The sequence below is a fragment of the Castor canadensis genome, chromosome 12 (genome assembly GCF_047511655.1).
Source record: "Castor canadensis chromosome 12, mCasCan1.hap1v2, whole genome shotgun sequence".
In the NCBI taxonomy this organism is placed as follows: Eukaryota; Metazoa; Chordata; class Mammalia; order Rodentia; family Castoridae; genus Castor; species Castor canadensis.
This window is the reverse complement of record NC_133397.1, coordinates 63,182,328-63,197,627: the sequence shown is the minus strand read 5'-3', so window position 1 is coordinate 63,197,627 and position 15,300 is coordinate 63,182,328. Positions and strand designations below refer to the sequence as shown.

Sequence of the window (15,300 nt, the reverse complement as noted above, 5' to 3'; positions counted from 1 at the left end):
GTGTGTGTGTGTGTGTGTTGTGTTGTGTATACAGCTATATATAAGATGAATTTTTTTTCTTTACATAAATGGGATTGTGCTATAATATAATTCTGCAGTTTGCTTTTTTTCCCATTGTCTACCATCTCATTGTGGGCATCAGTTTATATATACACATCAAACCACATCAGTTTGTACAGATTTGGCTCACACTGATCTGTGGCTGCGCACTTTTTCTTTGCAAAAGCATGGGATGTCTCTTTGCCTTCCTCAGCCTTGCCCCTCTCTCTCGGTCTCAGGTGGTAGGTCTTCTCTTGCCCAACCAGACGCTGGCATCCACTGTCTTCTGGCAGGTAAGTCTCTACAAGCAGAGAGCCCCTGAAGAAAGGCTGGAAAGTGCTGGTTAGAAACTCCCTGCAGATGTCTCCTGCCCATTCAGGCTCTTGGGTTAGTGTCACCCCATCCCACTGCCCCAGCCCAGAGACTGCTGGTGAAAAAACTGAGCCTTTGACCCTACCGAGCAGGCTCCCAGCAGCCTAGCCCAAGTGCTGCCATGATTTGTCACTGTAACCTTCAGACAGAAGGGGTGGGGTACCTTAGACTGGAACAAGATAGCTTATTGGTAGCTGCCCAATCTGTCCCTTGGCTGCTCATTCCATAACCAGTGACCCAAAACTCACAGCCTCCTCTTAACATCAGCCTTACCCAAATCTGTCGGGGAAGGTTAAGCCACCCAACCCCAAGATTGCATTGTAAAAATCGCTGACCCCAGGCTCTGCCCGTGGGGACTGTGGCTCCTTGAAAACAGCTGAGGAAGTTTTTGTACTTGTCTGTGCAGAGGAAAGGGGGCAGGAAGGAACACCTGTGTGTCTTCTGCCCCAGAGTCTTCCCAGAACAGAGCTGCTAAGGGCTTCTGTGCCTGGTGCTGGAGGTGGTGCTGAGCACTGGGCTGGGAGGTTTTTGAAAGATGTGCAGGACTGTCAGTCATCTTCTGTCCATCAAGACTGTAATAAGAATGATGTGGCAAAGGCAATGGGCCTGTTGGTGGTAGTGAATACCATAATTCCAGTTGAGGGGATTATCTCTGCTTTGGGGTAGGACTGTTGGCATGGGCAGGATCACATCCTGATGTGTCAGGAATGGGTGGGTTTTCTGAGACTCATGACTTTTGGTGCTAGAATCAGCCCAGTGAAAAAAAGCACTGAACAGTTAGTCATGCTATCAGGATGGCGACAGTGTCCTATGTCTTTCTGGAGGTGTGTGTGGGGGGGTGGCCTTCCAGGAAGGTGACCCTGCCTTTCCTGACCTCTTTCCCTGTTGTCTTTCAGTGGCTGAACCAGAGCCACAATGCCTGTGTCAACTATGCAAACCGCAATGCTACCAAGGTGAGTGTCACAGCCCTTTACCTGTGATGGGTTCGAGTGTGGTGACCCAGTCATTCTCCTTACATTGTGACATATGGCCATCATTAGTACCAAACATTGCCCTACTTAGGCACCTTATTTACACTTCCAGCTCTTACTTGGCCAGGGCAAGCAAGAGTCCCAAGGTGGGGCCCGTGGGAAGGAGCTGTGAAAGGGGGGTGTAGTGGGGACCATGCAACAGATGATTTCTGCTAGCCTCAGAATTCTTCTTGGTCACCTTGTATACCCAGATCTTGGATCTGGACAGTATCAGCCCCTTGGGAGCAGAATGCCTCTAAAGTGTCCTTCAAGCTTATCTGGAAGCTGCCTCAGTGTCCCCAGCTCTGTGGCTGCTGACCACACAGCTGAAGAGCTGCTCTGAGGAGTGGGGTCTGAGAGAATTGGCACCTCCTCCCCAAAGTCCCCTGCACTCCTGGGACAAGCCTGTTGTAGAGGTCGGATCAAGCTTTGTTGTCCAGGAAGGGCTGCGGGGCCCCTGCTTCACTGGGCAAGGATTCTTCCTTCTGGTCGATTCTCCACCTCAGTCCAAAGGCAGAGAGATGACAGGAGGACTCCAGATTTCCTTTGAGGGACTGTCAGTTTAGGTAGGGTAGCATCTTGGTCTTTTCTAAACTTGGGAGGGGACAACATAGGAGTTAGCCTGGACAGTAGGAACTTTGAGGGGCCGTGACACTTCCATCCCACCTAGACAGCACTCCGGGTGCCCAAAGCCTTCCTAAACTGGAGCCTGTTTGCCCAGCCATAAAGGATCTCTGTGGGCTCTTGCTGGTCCATACCTCCCAGCCCATGATCTTTCTAGAGCAGGGCAAAAGCGAAGCGGGACCTTTGGTACCTTCCACGATATTGCTGCCTTATATCTCCATGTTTGGAAGTGAGGTGGGATGCCTGAGTCCCTTTGACTTCCTGAGAGACCTCTTTCATCTCTCCCAATGGTCCAGGCTGGTATACAGGAAGGCTTCTTGCTGGCTGGTGCTGTTTGCAAGATAAAGTATGAGAACTTTGGGTACCCAGTGGGTTTATCTTTCTTCCTCTGTCTTCTAGCCTTCGCCTGCATCCAAGTTCATCCAGGGCTACCTGGGGGCTGTCATCAGTGCTGTCTCCATTGCTGTGAGTAACTCCCTGTCCCCTTTCCCCAGATCTGCTGCTCTCTGGCACCCCACTCAGCACTGCAGATGGTGCAGATGGACCTCTGTCTGAGGGCCAGGTGGACAAGGGCATGAGTGAGTGGGGGGCTCCAGAGAAGGCTTTCTGGGCAGGGAAGAAGCTCTGCTTGTGAGAGCACAAACAGTGCTCCAGGGAGCACCAAAGGCAGGATGTCTGTTCTTACAGGGGCCTGTGAGCACTCAGCACTCTTCCCAGAGCAGCTGCAAAGGAAGGTGGCTCACAGGCCATCTCCCCTTTGCTCTTTGCCTGAGGTCCCCAGACACTGTCAATCCCTCTCTGTGGCCTTGATTATGTGACTACATGACCAGCCTCTCCTGAAGGCCTGTGAGCTCTTCAAGACAGGGCATTAGGCCCCCCTTTGAATCTCCACAGGCCTTTGAGAATGGAACAGCTATGCATTAGGGAAGTTTATAGATTGAACGAGCATAAAGTGGATGGTGGGTCCCCGTTCCCAGATGAAGGCAGAGGGCAGACCACAGAGCTAGGGAGCTGGGCCAGAGCCAGAGTGAAAAATCAAGTCACCCGAACATTGCCTGCTCTTGTCCCACCCTGATCCCAGCCCTGTTTCTATACCTGGCACCCTCTAGATCCCCATAGGGCTGGCCTCCTAGAGCCAACTCCAAAGTGTCCCTTCATGACTTTGTCATTCCATTCATTAATAACACATATATATGTAATTGGTTAGAAAAATAATCAGAAAATACAAAGCAAAACACATTTACATATTATGGAAGAATTCACATACTAATCTTTCGGTAAAACTTCCTTTCCCATGTCATTATATAAACATAATTGTTCATGACTATATAATAATCCTTTGTACCCTACACTGTAATTAATATTGCTGTTCTGTTAAAATACAGATTTGGGGATGTCCTGAAATGGCCTCATTTATGTTTCTTCCACTTACATCGAGTCATCTCCAAGTGGCTTAAGGTGTCCTGTCTCATGTCCAAGATCTCTTTCCTCCCCTAAATCCTCATGTTTTATCACCAGTGAGAAGTCTTGTGTAGCCAAACCTATTTAGATGACTTGCCAAGATTCTTCCAACCCTACCCTGTGGCCCTGCAACCCAGCTTGGAACTTTGTTTGGGGGTTCCTTGTTCTGGGGGCTTGCTGGGCTGAGGCTGTGGGCTCTCCTGAGATAGGAATAGGGCTCGTTTACCCCTTCCTTATTCCTTAAGATGAAAGGAGCAGAGATTCTGCCTAGCACAGCAGCTTTGAATGTCCCTGTTCCTTCCTGGAGCTGTTCAGGTGAGGTAGGAGGAGTTGTGAGGAGGGGGAGGCCACATAGGGAAAGAACCTGAGTGGCCCTGCAGGGAAGGTTTATCATTACCCTGGTGGGACTTCTTTCCCTGTGAGCCTGGGGCTCCAGAAACAGGAATTCAGCTTATTCTGAGAGCTCTGGCTTCTCTGTGTCCCAGTCCTCATTGTCCCCCTCAAAGGATCCCAGTCATTCGATCGCACCTCTTCCCAGAGCCAAACCTTGCCCAGGTTGGGGGGACGAGAATTCTGAAAAACAGACCTAATAGAGTTACCTGGGACTTGAGGCCTCCCAAAGGTGGAGTCTCCTCCCAGAGGGGACTTATGGCCTCATGCTGGGTTGTACTGGTGCAGGGGTGGTGGGGGGATTCCTTTTCCCTTCTTCTTCCTACCTAGTCTCAAAGCCTTCTGGAGGCTTTCCCTGGCCTGTGCTGCTCTCCCCCATCTGAATCCTAGGATCTTCTGTCCTTCCTGCACTCATTTACGCCCATTCCCCTGTCCTCTCATTGTTCCTCAGCCTATGCCTTGTCATCCAGCTGGATTACAAGTTAACCAGGGACAGGCACCTGTCTCCTCCCCCACAGAGGGGAGCACAGAGCACCACTCCATAAATATCTATTAATTAGACTGCTGATTGATTGCAGGCCTCAGGAGGCCCCCTCCTCTCCCATCCATGAGCCTTAATGGTGGTGGCGCCCCTCTGCCTGACGTCTTCACACAGTGAGGACTCACTTCGGCAGATGGAGCAGAGTTTCTGACTTGGAAAATCTGCAGCTTGCTTGCTTTTCTTTTGTGTGGTAAATCACAAAACCTCAAAAGAAAGAGGCTTTATTTTATTTTCTTTTCTCTTGTTCTCTGGAACCCCAGGCCCTGCGGCCTCATTAATGATCTCTGCTTCAATTAGTGACAAATCCCCTCCCAGGGTGAGCCTGTTAGAAGAAGATGACCTGCAAACAAGTGTCACGGCCCCAGTGGTTGGCCCAGCTCTGACATTAATTAAAACGAGTCCCTACAAGCAGCTGGCCTGGATGGGGGCTGACAGGCTGAGAGTGGGACCCAGGGACTGAAGGTGAGCTGGGGTGGAGGCTAGCCTCCTCTCTGGACCCCAGAGTGCCCTCTCCCCCTTGCAGAAAAGCCCCTGGCCTTGGCCAGCAGCCTCCCAAAAGGCACCCCCAGTTTGCATGTTCTCAGTAATGCCTCATGCCGCATCTAGGACTGCCAGGGTTAGGAGCCTCTCAGTGAACCTCCTAAATAGATTTGGCAGTGTCTGCCTTCTTGCTTGGGAATAAAAAAGAAATTCCGTCTTAAGTTATTTTTGAAATCTAACAGTTTGCTGTCTTTTAACAAAGGAAGCCTCTCTCAGTCCTCATTGTGTTTTCGTTCTGGAGTTTATGGAATGCTTCTGCAGTCCACCCTCACTGGCTTTTCAAAGTGAGGGAGCCGACTCCCCATAGGGTGTTGTAGGCCAAGTACTTCACAGACGCTGCAGACTGGTGTGGCCTTCAGGATGCTCAGAGGGGAAGTGGCGAGAACTCTGTGGCAGTCAGAATCATGGTGATGCTGATCCTCAGGTGCCTAATTCACTGTCACAGGCTAACTTATAGGACAGATGGAGAAAGACAGGGGGTAGCAGGGCTGGGTGCCCCAGGGAAGGGGAACAGCACACACAGAGGCACACAAAAGGATAGAAACAGATGCGGACACTGTCAGAAAATAAGTTTTTCTGCCATGGAGGGAGTGAAGGTGAGGAGGTGATAGCGATGGAGAAAAAGCAGAGCAGTAGCAGGGGCTGTCATGTCATGCTGTGCGTTCCTTGCTCACAGCAAGGGAGACTGGTTCCTGGGAGACTGTCCCAGGAATTCCGATCCAGGTTTAGGAACCTGGGCATTGCAGGGGCTCAGGGAGGAGTGGACTGGAGAATTGGTGAGGGATTTGGCAGGCCCAGCACACAGACCACTATGGACACAGCTCTTGAATGTGGGTGGACCTGGGACAGGGGAGGGAGACTCATGGCTAAAGTCTCCCATGAGTGATCTGGAGCTGGTTGGTGTTGCCTAATGATAGACACTTCATATCCCTTCCTTGAAGCCTTGATCTTCAGCTAGGCCTTAGCTGGCTGAGGCCTTTCCCAGCTGCAGCAATGCAGACCTCCATTCCCAAAGGTTCTGGGCCTTGGGGGTTCCCTTCTGTGTAGGATGCAGTGGTTGTCTTTTTACCTTTACCACTGGACCCTGGAGTTTGGTGAGTAACCAAGGGATCGTTGTATGAACCCTGGCACCTTCTAGTTCTCATTGCTTGCTGACAACTCTATGTTCCCTTGAGGTCAGACTGGCCAATTATCATCATGATAGTAACAATGGGTAACATTTGTGTAGTGCCTACACTGAGCCAGGCACCATTTAGGTGTTTGTCTCTGGCTTATAGACGAGGAAACTGAGGCACAGGGTGATGTCAGTGATAGAGCCCACCCAGGCTTCCTCATATACTTTTCTTACACAAAGACCCTTTTTTTTTTCTTTCCTGCTACCCCTGTGACATAAAAGGATGAGAAAAGCCAGATAATATGTTAGCTTCCGGATGGGGAGAACTATTGCCATGACTCTGATAGGGAGGTCCTTCCCCAGGTTACCCAAGAGCAGTGGAGACTAGAGGAAAACTTCTGAGAGGCTCTGCAGACCTTCCATCCACCTTTACACTTGGCTCCTGGGCCTTGGTCTTCTGGCCAGAGTCAAGTTCACAGCATGTATTTGTCCCTGGTCTAGAGCATGCTCTGCCTCTGCTGGCTCTGTGGTGGGCTGTGTACCCAGCCCTTCTGTTCTTCCTGCGGCCCAAAGGGATTGAGAGTTGGCAGCGCCTACAAATCCTGGACCAGACTATTATCTTGCTGCTTTCACTGTGAGGGGTTTTTGGGCTGCAGGGGGCATTGCAAGGACTGCACGAGAGAATAGAAGTATTCCAGAAGCCTGCAGATGGTGACGCTGGCAGTGGCAAGTCAGACATGAAAAGCAGCTCCACATCTGTTCTGGAGAGGACAAGTTGATGTCCCCACCTACATGGAAGGGTCTGATGTAATTGGTTTCCTCCTAGGTGGCACACTGGGCCCTGTGAGGTACTGTTTAGAGGTAAGGATTGGTCACCAGCAACACAAACAGTCTTCTCAGCCACCGCTGGAGCTGACTAGCACTTTAGCCTGTGTATAACTCTGTCCTGTCACCTGTGCCTCTTTGCTCCCTAATGCATTTCTGAGCCACCGGCTGGCAGGCTCTAGGACAGTTGCCTTCATGGACAGTCATGGGTCCACTGGATAACCAAGTTTATTCTAAATAGGGTGCCCTCTAGTGGGTATTTTTGGTACTTCAGAGGCTCCTTGACCTGCCCCAGCACCCTCAGGACCCATAAATCCCTGACCATTTGAGATATTATTACCCACCACCAAAAAGTGGATCTCAATTCTGACCTTGTACCATCCCTCCCATCAGCATACCTCCTCCTACCCTGTTCTTCAGGGCTTCTCAGACCCACAGCAGGTGCAGTAGAGCTCTCAGAGCCAGCAGCCGACTGAGCACCCTGCAGACTACCTGCTCTGCCTACCTCCTGGCTCTGAACCTCTGCTGAACTTCCCTAACTGCCTACATGACTGCCTCTCACTCACCCTTCAGAGCTCAGTCAGGTAGCCCTTTTCTCTGAAGCCTTTCTTGGCAGAGGCAGTGAAATGATCCTTTCAGTGGGGTCATAGATCTGGGTATGCAGGTATAGTGGTCGATGTTTGCTAAGGAGGACAGCAATGGCTCACAAGGCAGGCCTCTTTGTGCCTTCTTTTCCTACCTCAGAAACCATACACTTTATTTATTCTAGAAACATTTATTAATCCCTTAGTCATTCAACCACCCACTGGGAATTCAGTGAGGGATGAAAGACCCAGTTCTTAGGGTCTATTGAGAGAAAGTGATCTTTAGCGAAGAGTCCATAAGTTAAAATATATATATATATATATTTGTACTATTCAGTTTTTAACCAAATGCATACATTATTTTGATTCAGAAATTTTTAAGAAGGTAAATAAATATGTACTCAAAGACCGTGATAAGTACATTGCAGAAAAAATTCCAAGCTCTTCCAGAGACTGTCAATGGGTACCCTGAGGCAAGAGGAAGTCTGACATTCATGCTGAAAGTAAGGAGGTGAAGAAGGGACAGTGCTGGAATGCCCTGGGTGAGGCTGGGGAGAATTGGCTCATGGGAGGAGCAGGGAGATGGCCATGACCAGGTGGCTGAAGCCCTGTCAGCCAGCATGGCTGAGTGGTCTCACAGGGCTGTGTGGCCCCTATGTGCACTGAGAAGCCATTGAAAGCTGTTAAGCAAGTCCATATCCATTTTCAGAAGACCACTTAGGCTTCCGTGGGGAGGAGGTGGAGTGTTCAGGAGTGGAAGCAGGAGCCTGGCTAGAAGTGTGCAGTCATATGGGCAGAAGTGACAGGCGCTAAGCAGAAGCAGAGAGAAAGAAGCTGCATTGAAGATGCCCAGAAAATAGAGCAGGTAGCTATGGGTTTGATGAGGTCCTGGTAAAGCTCCTGCCCAGGAAGATCCCAAGGTTTCTGGAAGGATAAGCTGAGCTAGGAGCAGGTGAGGAATACAGGGTATGGGTAAAGCAGAGCTGGACACCCTTTGTTTGAGGAGGGAGGTGTGTGAAGGTGAAGTGGAAGACATCAAAACAGAGGTGATCCCCCAGGTGGAGGCATGTGTGACTGGAGTGGAGGATGCAGCTTTGTGAGACAGGGGTGCATGTATCACTCCAGAGCCGCTCAGTGTCTCCTTGCTGACCTTGAAGAAACTAGGCTGCTGTTGACCCTGAAGGATGCAGGTACCCAAGGATACAGCTACTGGCCCAGGAGCTCATGATACTTGAGATTTCACATCACAGAGCTCTCAGCCACCTGTGGTTCTTGGTGCTGGTCAGCCCTTTTCTTGTCTTGTGGGAAACTGCTCTTGCCATGCAGACTGCCAGTGTTAAACTGACACACTTAAGGAAGAGCACAATTGGGAAGTGCATAGCATATAGCTAAAAGTAAAGCTCTAGAACTAGCCCCTTTGTGGATGTGGTAAGATTTAGTGAGACACATGGCTGTACCTGAGATCAGGCCAACATTCCCAATCTCAGGGCCTTAGCTGGGACCACAGAGTGGGAAGAGGACCTGTGCATAGCTGGGAGTTTGCTTGAAGGCAGTGAGGTCACACTGCTCACCCAATAGTGATGGGCCCATGAGCAGCAATGGCACAGGCACAGAGGAGGCTTCTTCCCTGGCCCATAGCATAGGCCTTACTGCCCCAGCACTCAGACAGCCACAGCCTGGAAGGAACCCAGGGTGGGCTGCAGATCGGAGCCTGGGAGCCCGTCTGTTCTGGTTCCTCAAGGCCCTTTGGCCTAGAACATTTGGTTGAGCCCATTAAAATTAAAAAGCCAAGTGGCTGGGGGCTTAGAATGCCAGCTCGTTTTCCCTGGCATGATGGGTCCTGTTTAAGGGAACCAGCTGGCATTAATGGCACACAACTCATCATGAACAGCAGCTAGCGATCAGAAAAATCAGAGCTGATAATCAGGTTCGGGAAAGATAATAAGATATGGAACAGTCACCGCCGAGGGTCCCCCAGGGTCTGTTTTAGCAGCCTCCAAATAAGCTACATAATAGAAATTAACCAAACAGGGGCTCTATTTGGGCAGAGGGGGAAAGCAAACAAGGTACAGACTTGCACAAGAATTCTTCGTGTGGCCAAGCACAAGCCCAGGACCCATGGGACATCAGCAGTGGCCTAAAAGAGTCAAGGAGCCTTCTCTGACCACTTTTCTCTAAGCTCTGACTGCTAGAGGCCAGAGGAAAGGGAAGGCCAGCTTCCTGACAACTTCAAGGAAAGGGAGATCAGAAGAGACCTAAGACCAGGGCCTTGTTTTCTCTTTTCTTTCTTCCTCCCTACCCATATGGGGTGGGGAAAACAGGGTAGGTCACCCCTCTGGACTAGCATTCCTGGCCAGAGGTAAGAATGGGGTGGGGGGAGATGGCTTCAGGGTGGTGGGGCAAGTCTGAGTGTTAACTATAAGCAATGAACTCTGTTCCTCTTCACCCTCTGGTTGCACTTTAGTCCTGCCAAACCCCAAAAGGCTTTCATTGTGAAGGGCCCAGAAAACTCTGAGCTTCCTTGCTCGCTTCCTGAGTGGCCCTTCTCCTTGCTCCTCAGTACTTCCTCATCTTTCCAAGTGAATATGCAGGGCTTTGAACTCAGGCCTTCCGACTTCTAGCTTCCAGGGTCAGTTTGGTTCAAAGGTCTTTGCTTCTGTTTTCTACTTATCTGGACCCTAGTCCTAAGTAGGCCTTTGTAAGGGGGTTTCTTACTATGGAGGAAGCCAGTTTTTTGTTTTGTTTTTGTTTTTGAAGACAGGTTCTCACATGTAGCCCAGGCTGGCTTTGAACTACAATCCTCCTGTCTCCTGAGTGCTGGGATTACAGGCATGTACCACCACACCTAGCTCATACAGCCAGTTTTAAATGGCAGACACCACATCATCACTCCTTAAGAAGGACAGAAAATAGCACAGTGATTAAGAGTGAAGCTATGGAACTAGCAGGCCCTGGGTTCAAATTCTAGCTTCCCCTGCCTCGTAATAGCTCGCTGTCCTTGGCAAAATTACTTAACCTCTCTGAACCTGCCTCTTGTCTGTGAAAAGGTGTGACATGGACTATCCAAAAGCCAGTAATGGGGCTTTCATTAAGATATTACATGTGGGGGTTGCTGATATAAGTTATCCAGCATATACAAGGTCCTTGGTTGGATCCCCAGCACTAAAAAAAATAAGGCATTGAATGTGAAAGTGTGCTTAGTACACAGTAGGTCTTCTTCCCAACTGCCTTCATCCAATCTTTATCATCACTAGTGCCCTTCTATGTTGTGTGCTCTGGCTCCCTCATGCTTTCCTCTCTGTCCTTTCTTTGAGGGTGCAGGAGGCCATTTCTGAGTCACTGCTGAAAGCTAGGGGAAACCTGGACTTGGGGTGCTCCATCTATTTGGTAGGGCAGCACCCAGCTCTGCCCGCTATAGCAGTGAAGTATGCCCAAGCAGCTAGCATCTCTTACCTCCAAGCCTGCCCTTGAGCAATCAACAAGGACAAGGGTTGGACTTTGAGCATCAGAATGGAGGCCAGACACTGAGAGCCCAGGCTGGATGTGCCTTTCAGCTCTCTGGCTCTGTGGGGTGCTGGCTGCCCAGGTGTTGCTGGGTTGGCACTCCCACAGCAACAGTGTTGGTCCCACAGTTGCAGTGTAGGCCAGGCCATTCCTGCTGCCCTGCAGGCACCCAGCCTCCCCAACACTTCCCAAGGCTGTATCTCTCCAACAGCCCAAAAGGATAAAACCAGAGCCAGGTCAAGGGCACATGTGGCCTACCAAGCCATTAGGTGTGCAGGGCTAAGAGAAGGATGCCCCAGACCTGTCAGGCCAGGTCTTTCCACTGCTCCTACTACCCCCTCTTCTCAGGACAGATCATTGAGGCAGGGCTGGCTCTGGCCACTTGCATCTTAATCTGTTTTCTCTCTACACCTGCACTCATGTGCTTTTTCCCTTTGGAAGTCCTGATGGCCTAAGCACCCCCGTCTCCAAGAAAGCTTCTTCCTGTTTGTGCTGAGTCCTTTGCTTGTTGACCCATGCAATCACTCAACCACCAGCTATTGAGCATGTACTACAGGCTACTACACGCAGACCTAAGTGCTGGGTGTACAAAAATGGAAAAGGCACAGGGCCCTTCCCTCCCAGTCTGGCGGGGCCATCAGACCCATTAGCATTAGACCAAATGCTGGGAAAGTTCTGGTGATGTGGGAGGGGAGCAATGGACAGCCTGGGAGAGGTGTCTATTATGGTTGTATTTACAGAGGCCTCTTACATACCAAGTTCATGTTCACCACTTTACATACACCATTATCACAACCCTGGGATGTGGTAGAAATTACTATCCTGTTTTACAACAAGGAAACTCGGCAGAGAAAGGTTAATGACTTACCTGCCCAAGGCCCCACTGTCAGTAAGTGGTGACGCTAGTAGGAGAACTCAGAGGTGGGCCTGAGAGAACAGGTATGGCCTAAGTTGGGTGGGGCATTCCAGGTAGAGGGGCCAGCGCTGGCAAAGGACTGAGGCCAGAAGACTCACCAGCGTATGACTAACGCAAGCTGGCCTCTCAGGACTGCGCCTGATTGCTGGGGAATGGGGAGTGAGGCAGGGCAGGGCTTGTACCTTCTCATGCAGGTCATGGGAAAGGAACAATGATGCCTCACTGCTCTTCCTCCACTTCTGCCCCCTTCTTCCCATGAGTCATTGCAGCACCATGTACTTTTACTGTTTTCTTTTTCTTTCTTTCTTTTGAAGGTGGGCCTTAATGTCCTGGTTCAGAAAGCCAACAAGTTCACCCCAGCCACACGCCTTCTCGTCCAGAGATTTGTGCCATTCCCTGCTGTAGGTAAGAACTGCACAGCACACAGACGTGTATGCTGTACTTGGGGGTTGGGGGGGCAGCTGGACAGATGGCTCTTCCACACCTCTCCTGATGCCTTTGGACTGGAGAAAAATATGTGTGAATGGGAGAAAGAATGCCAGGGCATTGCTGGCCAGCTCCTTGCCTGAGAGTCAGCTTTTAGGATAGGGATTCCTAACCTGGAGTCCCCAGGTCTCCAAGGACCAATGGGTCCTGTGAGCTTGGAAAAACATTTTTTCTATCAGGGATGTACCTAACAAACCACAGTAAGAAACAGGATCTGCAGATTTATCACATCTACTTTCATGTCACATTATGGTTGTTACTCAGAGACCTTAAAATATCCCTTATGCTCAACACTAACCTAAAGTGATATTTAATATATCAACTTCTAGATCTTATTTTTCAATTTGTTAGTTAAAAGGCACATTTATAATTAGTATACTCTAATAAAAAGGCCTATTTGTTACTAAATCATAATTTTAAAACGTTTTGATAACTCGTTCTAATATAATCCCTTTATAATCCTTTGGATTTGGTTTTATGCATTTAGAAACATTATTCTAAGAGGTATATGTAGGCCTCACCTGACCATCAGAGGTGTCCTGGCACAAAAAAGCTTTAAAGCTTCTGCCAGGCCTTTGGGATGTCACAAAGCCCAACCTGGCTCTTAAGAAGTGTGTCGTGTTTGGGAAGAGTATCACCATAGTAAAAAGTGTTTTTAAAAAAAATGAACAATATTAAGAGCAACACAAAACTGTGTAAATACACATTTAGTTGTCAAAAGAGACATATAAGTAAGTACTAAAACCCTAACCCCCCGTCTGGTGCCAGAGGAAAAAGGTGGGAGTGGGCCCAGCACAGGGCCTGGGGCCCCATGTCCTCCCTCGTGCCACAAATTAGTCAGCAGAGCCAAGAGTCAGACCTCACTCGTGGCCCTGAACCAATAACCTTCACCTTCAAATTCAGCTTCCCCATGGGTAAAATGCAGGTACCAGTACCTACCTCCAACAGCCCAGAATTCTGGAAACTGCAAATGAGGCCATAGGCCAGACTCCATTGATAAGAAAGTGCTTTGGAGCATCTACAAAGTCCCCATAAGAAGATAGGAGATTGGTACTGGGCAGTCCCACCTCCTCCATGGCCCAGAGGCTAATGAACTCCCAGGACCAACCACCCAGCAGAGCCTCAGCAGACCCAGATAATTGCTATAGCAACTCCACACTTTTAATGAACTCAACTAGTTCTGTCATGGGCCATTAGTAGAATAACTCTGTAGATCAGACTTTGTAACAGGACCTAATTGAGTAAACGTGGTTGCCCAACTGATGTTCGTGGCCACTGGGGCTGGAGGGTCAGAGGCAGCCTGAAAAGGGCAGCTGCCTTGGACTGGATCTGGGACTAACCAGATGTAATCTGTCCTTGAGCCAAGCTTCAGATAAGAACTTTGCCAGGGGCCTGTTCCAGCCTTGTTCTGCTTCCATCTTGCTGTGTGACCTTGAGGTGGTCTTAACTTCTGTGACACTCTTTTAGGAAAAGGGACCCTTCTTTCCTTCTGAGTCTTTCTGACCTGCTTCTCTTCAGCTCCAGCCTGATTCCTTTCCCATCTTTTCCTTGAGACAGAGCCTTCAACCCCTCACCCAAGTACAGCTTCTGCTGGGCGGCTTGAGACTTCTGCACCCCTAACCAGTTGCACAAATTGTCCACAGCGTGGTTTTCAACCCTGACAGTCTTAGTCTACCAGGATCCTGAGAGAAGCAGCCAGACCCATCTGCAAATGGGTACTTGCCAACTCCCCTAGTCAGTGCTGCCACAGTGCTACCGAAGGTGAAAAGGATGCTCCTCCCCAACAGGGTTCAAAAGCCATCACTGTGCCTGCACCTATCTCCAGGTGCTCTGGCCAGGACAGAGTGTCCTGGACACTCTGTAGGCTGCCAGGCTTCTGTCTGCCCCAGGATATTCACCCCTGCTTTCAGGACAAGCTGGGCTACATGAGGCTGGGCAGCCCAGGGCTGGGCCACTGTTAGAGGCTACTGAGAAGCTTGCTCAGGATGTTGTTTGCCCCTTTGGGTGCTGGCATGACTGGGGGACAGGAATTGAGCGCAGGGTGTCCCTGGGAAGTAGGTAGAGGCAAGAGGAAGTGATGCAATGAAGCCCTCTTTGTGTACAGAGGGGTCCTTTGGGTGATGCGGCTCCTGAAAATGCCCATGTGCCCCATGCTCAGAGGTCATACCCCACCCCACTCTCCTAGGCAAGCTGGGAACAAGGAATCCATTGTTTTTTTAGCTTTCCCAGGGGGTGCTTGCCCAGCCCAAAGCCTAGAATATGGGAGGAGACATCTCCTCAGAGCTCTACACTATTGAGAGAGAGCCTGAGATCCCAGGCTCAGGACACCTGCCTAGTATCTGTGTCTAACTTAGCTGCTCCCCCCCCTTTTCAGACCCCACTTGAGACCACCTGTGCAGTCTCTGCAGGCCTGGGATTGCAGAGCCCAGGACTCCCAGGGGCCACATAGCTGTCCTCCCTCTCCGTGCTCCTCATTCTGTGCTGGGAAGACCCCAAGGCAGAGTGTGCCACGCTCGTTTTACAGAAGAATAAGAGAATTCAGACTTCTGAAAGTCACACTGACCTGGACAAAGCCTGGGCCTCCCAGGCCCCCTGTCCTCTGTGGCTGAGAAACTGAAGGATGTGTCCAGGGGCAGCCGGGCTGCTCGGTGTTCTGCCGGGAGCATGCTCACCCCTGACTTTTCACCTGGGGTTGTGCGTGTGCGTGTGCGTGTGCGCGTGCGCGTGTGCGTGTTTGTGTGTGTGTGTGTGTGTGTGTGTGTGCATGCGTGTGCATGTGCTGAGCACGTGGGAAGCCCTGGATGTTCCTTGCCATCTCTCGCCCTCACAGGATTTCAGAGCCATGCCATGCCCCTGGTCTGGAGCAGCAATCATGTGGGAAATCTCGGTTTCTA

General features: G+C 50.2%; 1 protein-coding gene across 4 annotated transcripts in view; it reads left to right on the top strand.

Moving 5' to 3' along the window:
* The window catches only part of Sfxn5 (sideroflexin 5), a 108,271-nt gene that overhangs the window by 55,223 nt on the left and 37,748 nt on the right, over positions 1-15,300 (top strand). For all 4 annotated transcript variants that reach the window (XM_074049972.1, XM_074049971.1, XM_074049969.1 and 1 more), the window contains exons 7-10: positions 279-332; positions 1,308-1,364; positions 2,445-2,510; positions 12,235-12,325. In XM_074049972.1, coding sequence (XP_073906073.1) covers positions 279-332; positions 1,308-1,364; positions 2,445-2,510; positions 12,235-12,325 — 268 coding nt within the window. The remainder of the gene's footprint in view (positions 1-278; positions 333-1,307; positions 1,365-2,444; positions 2,511-12,234; positions 12,326-15,300) is intronic.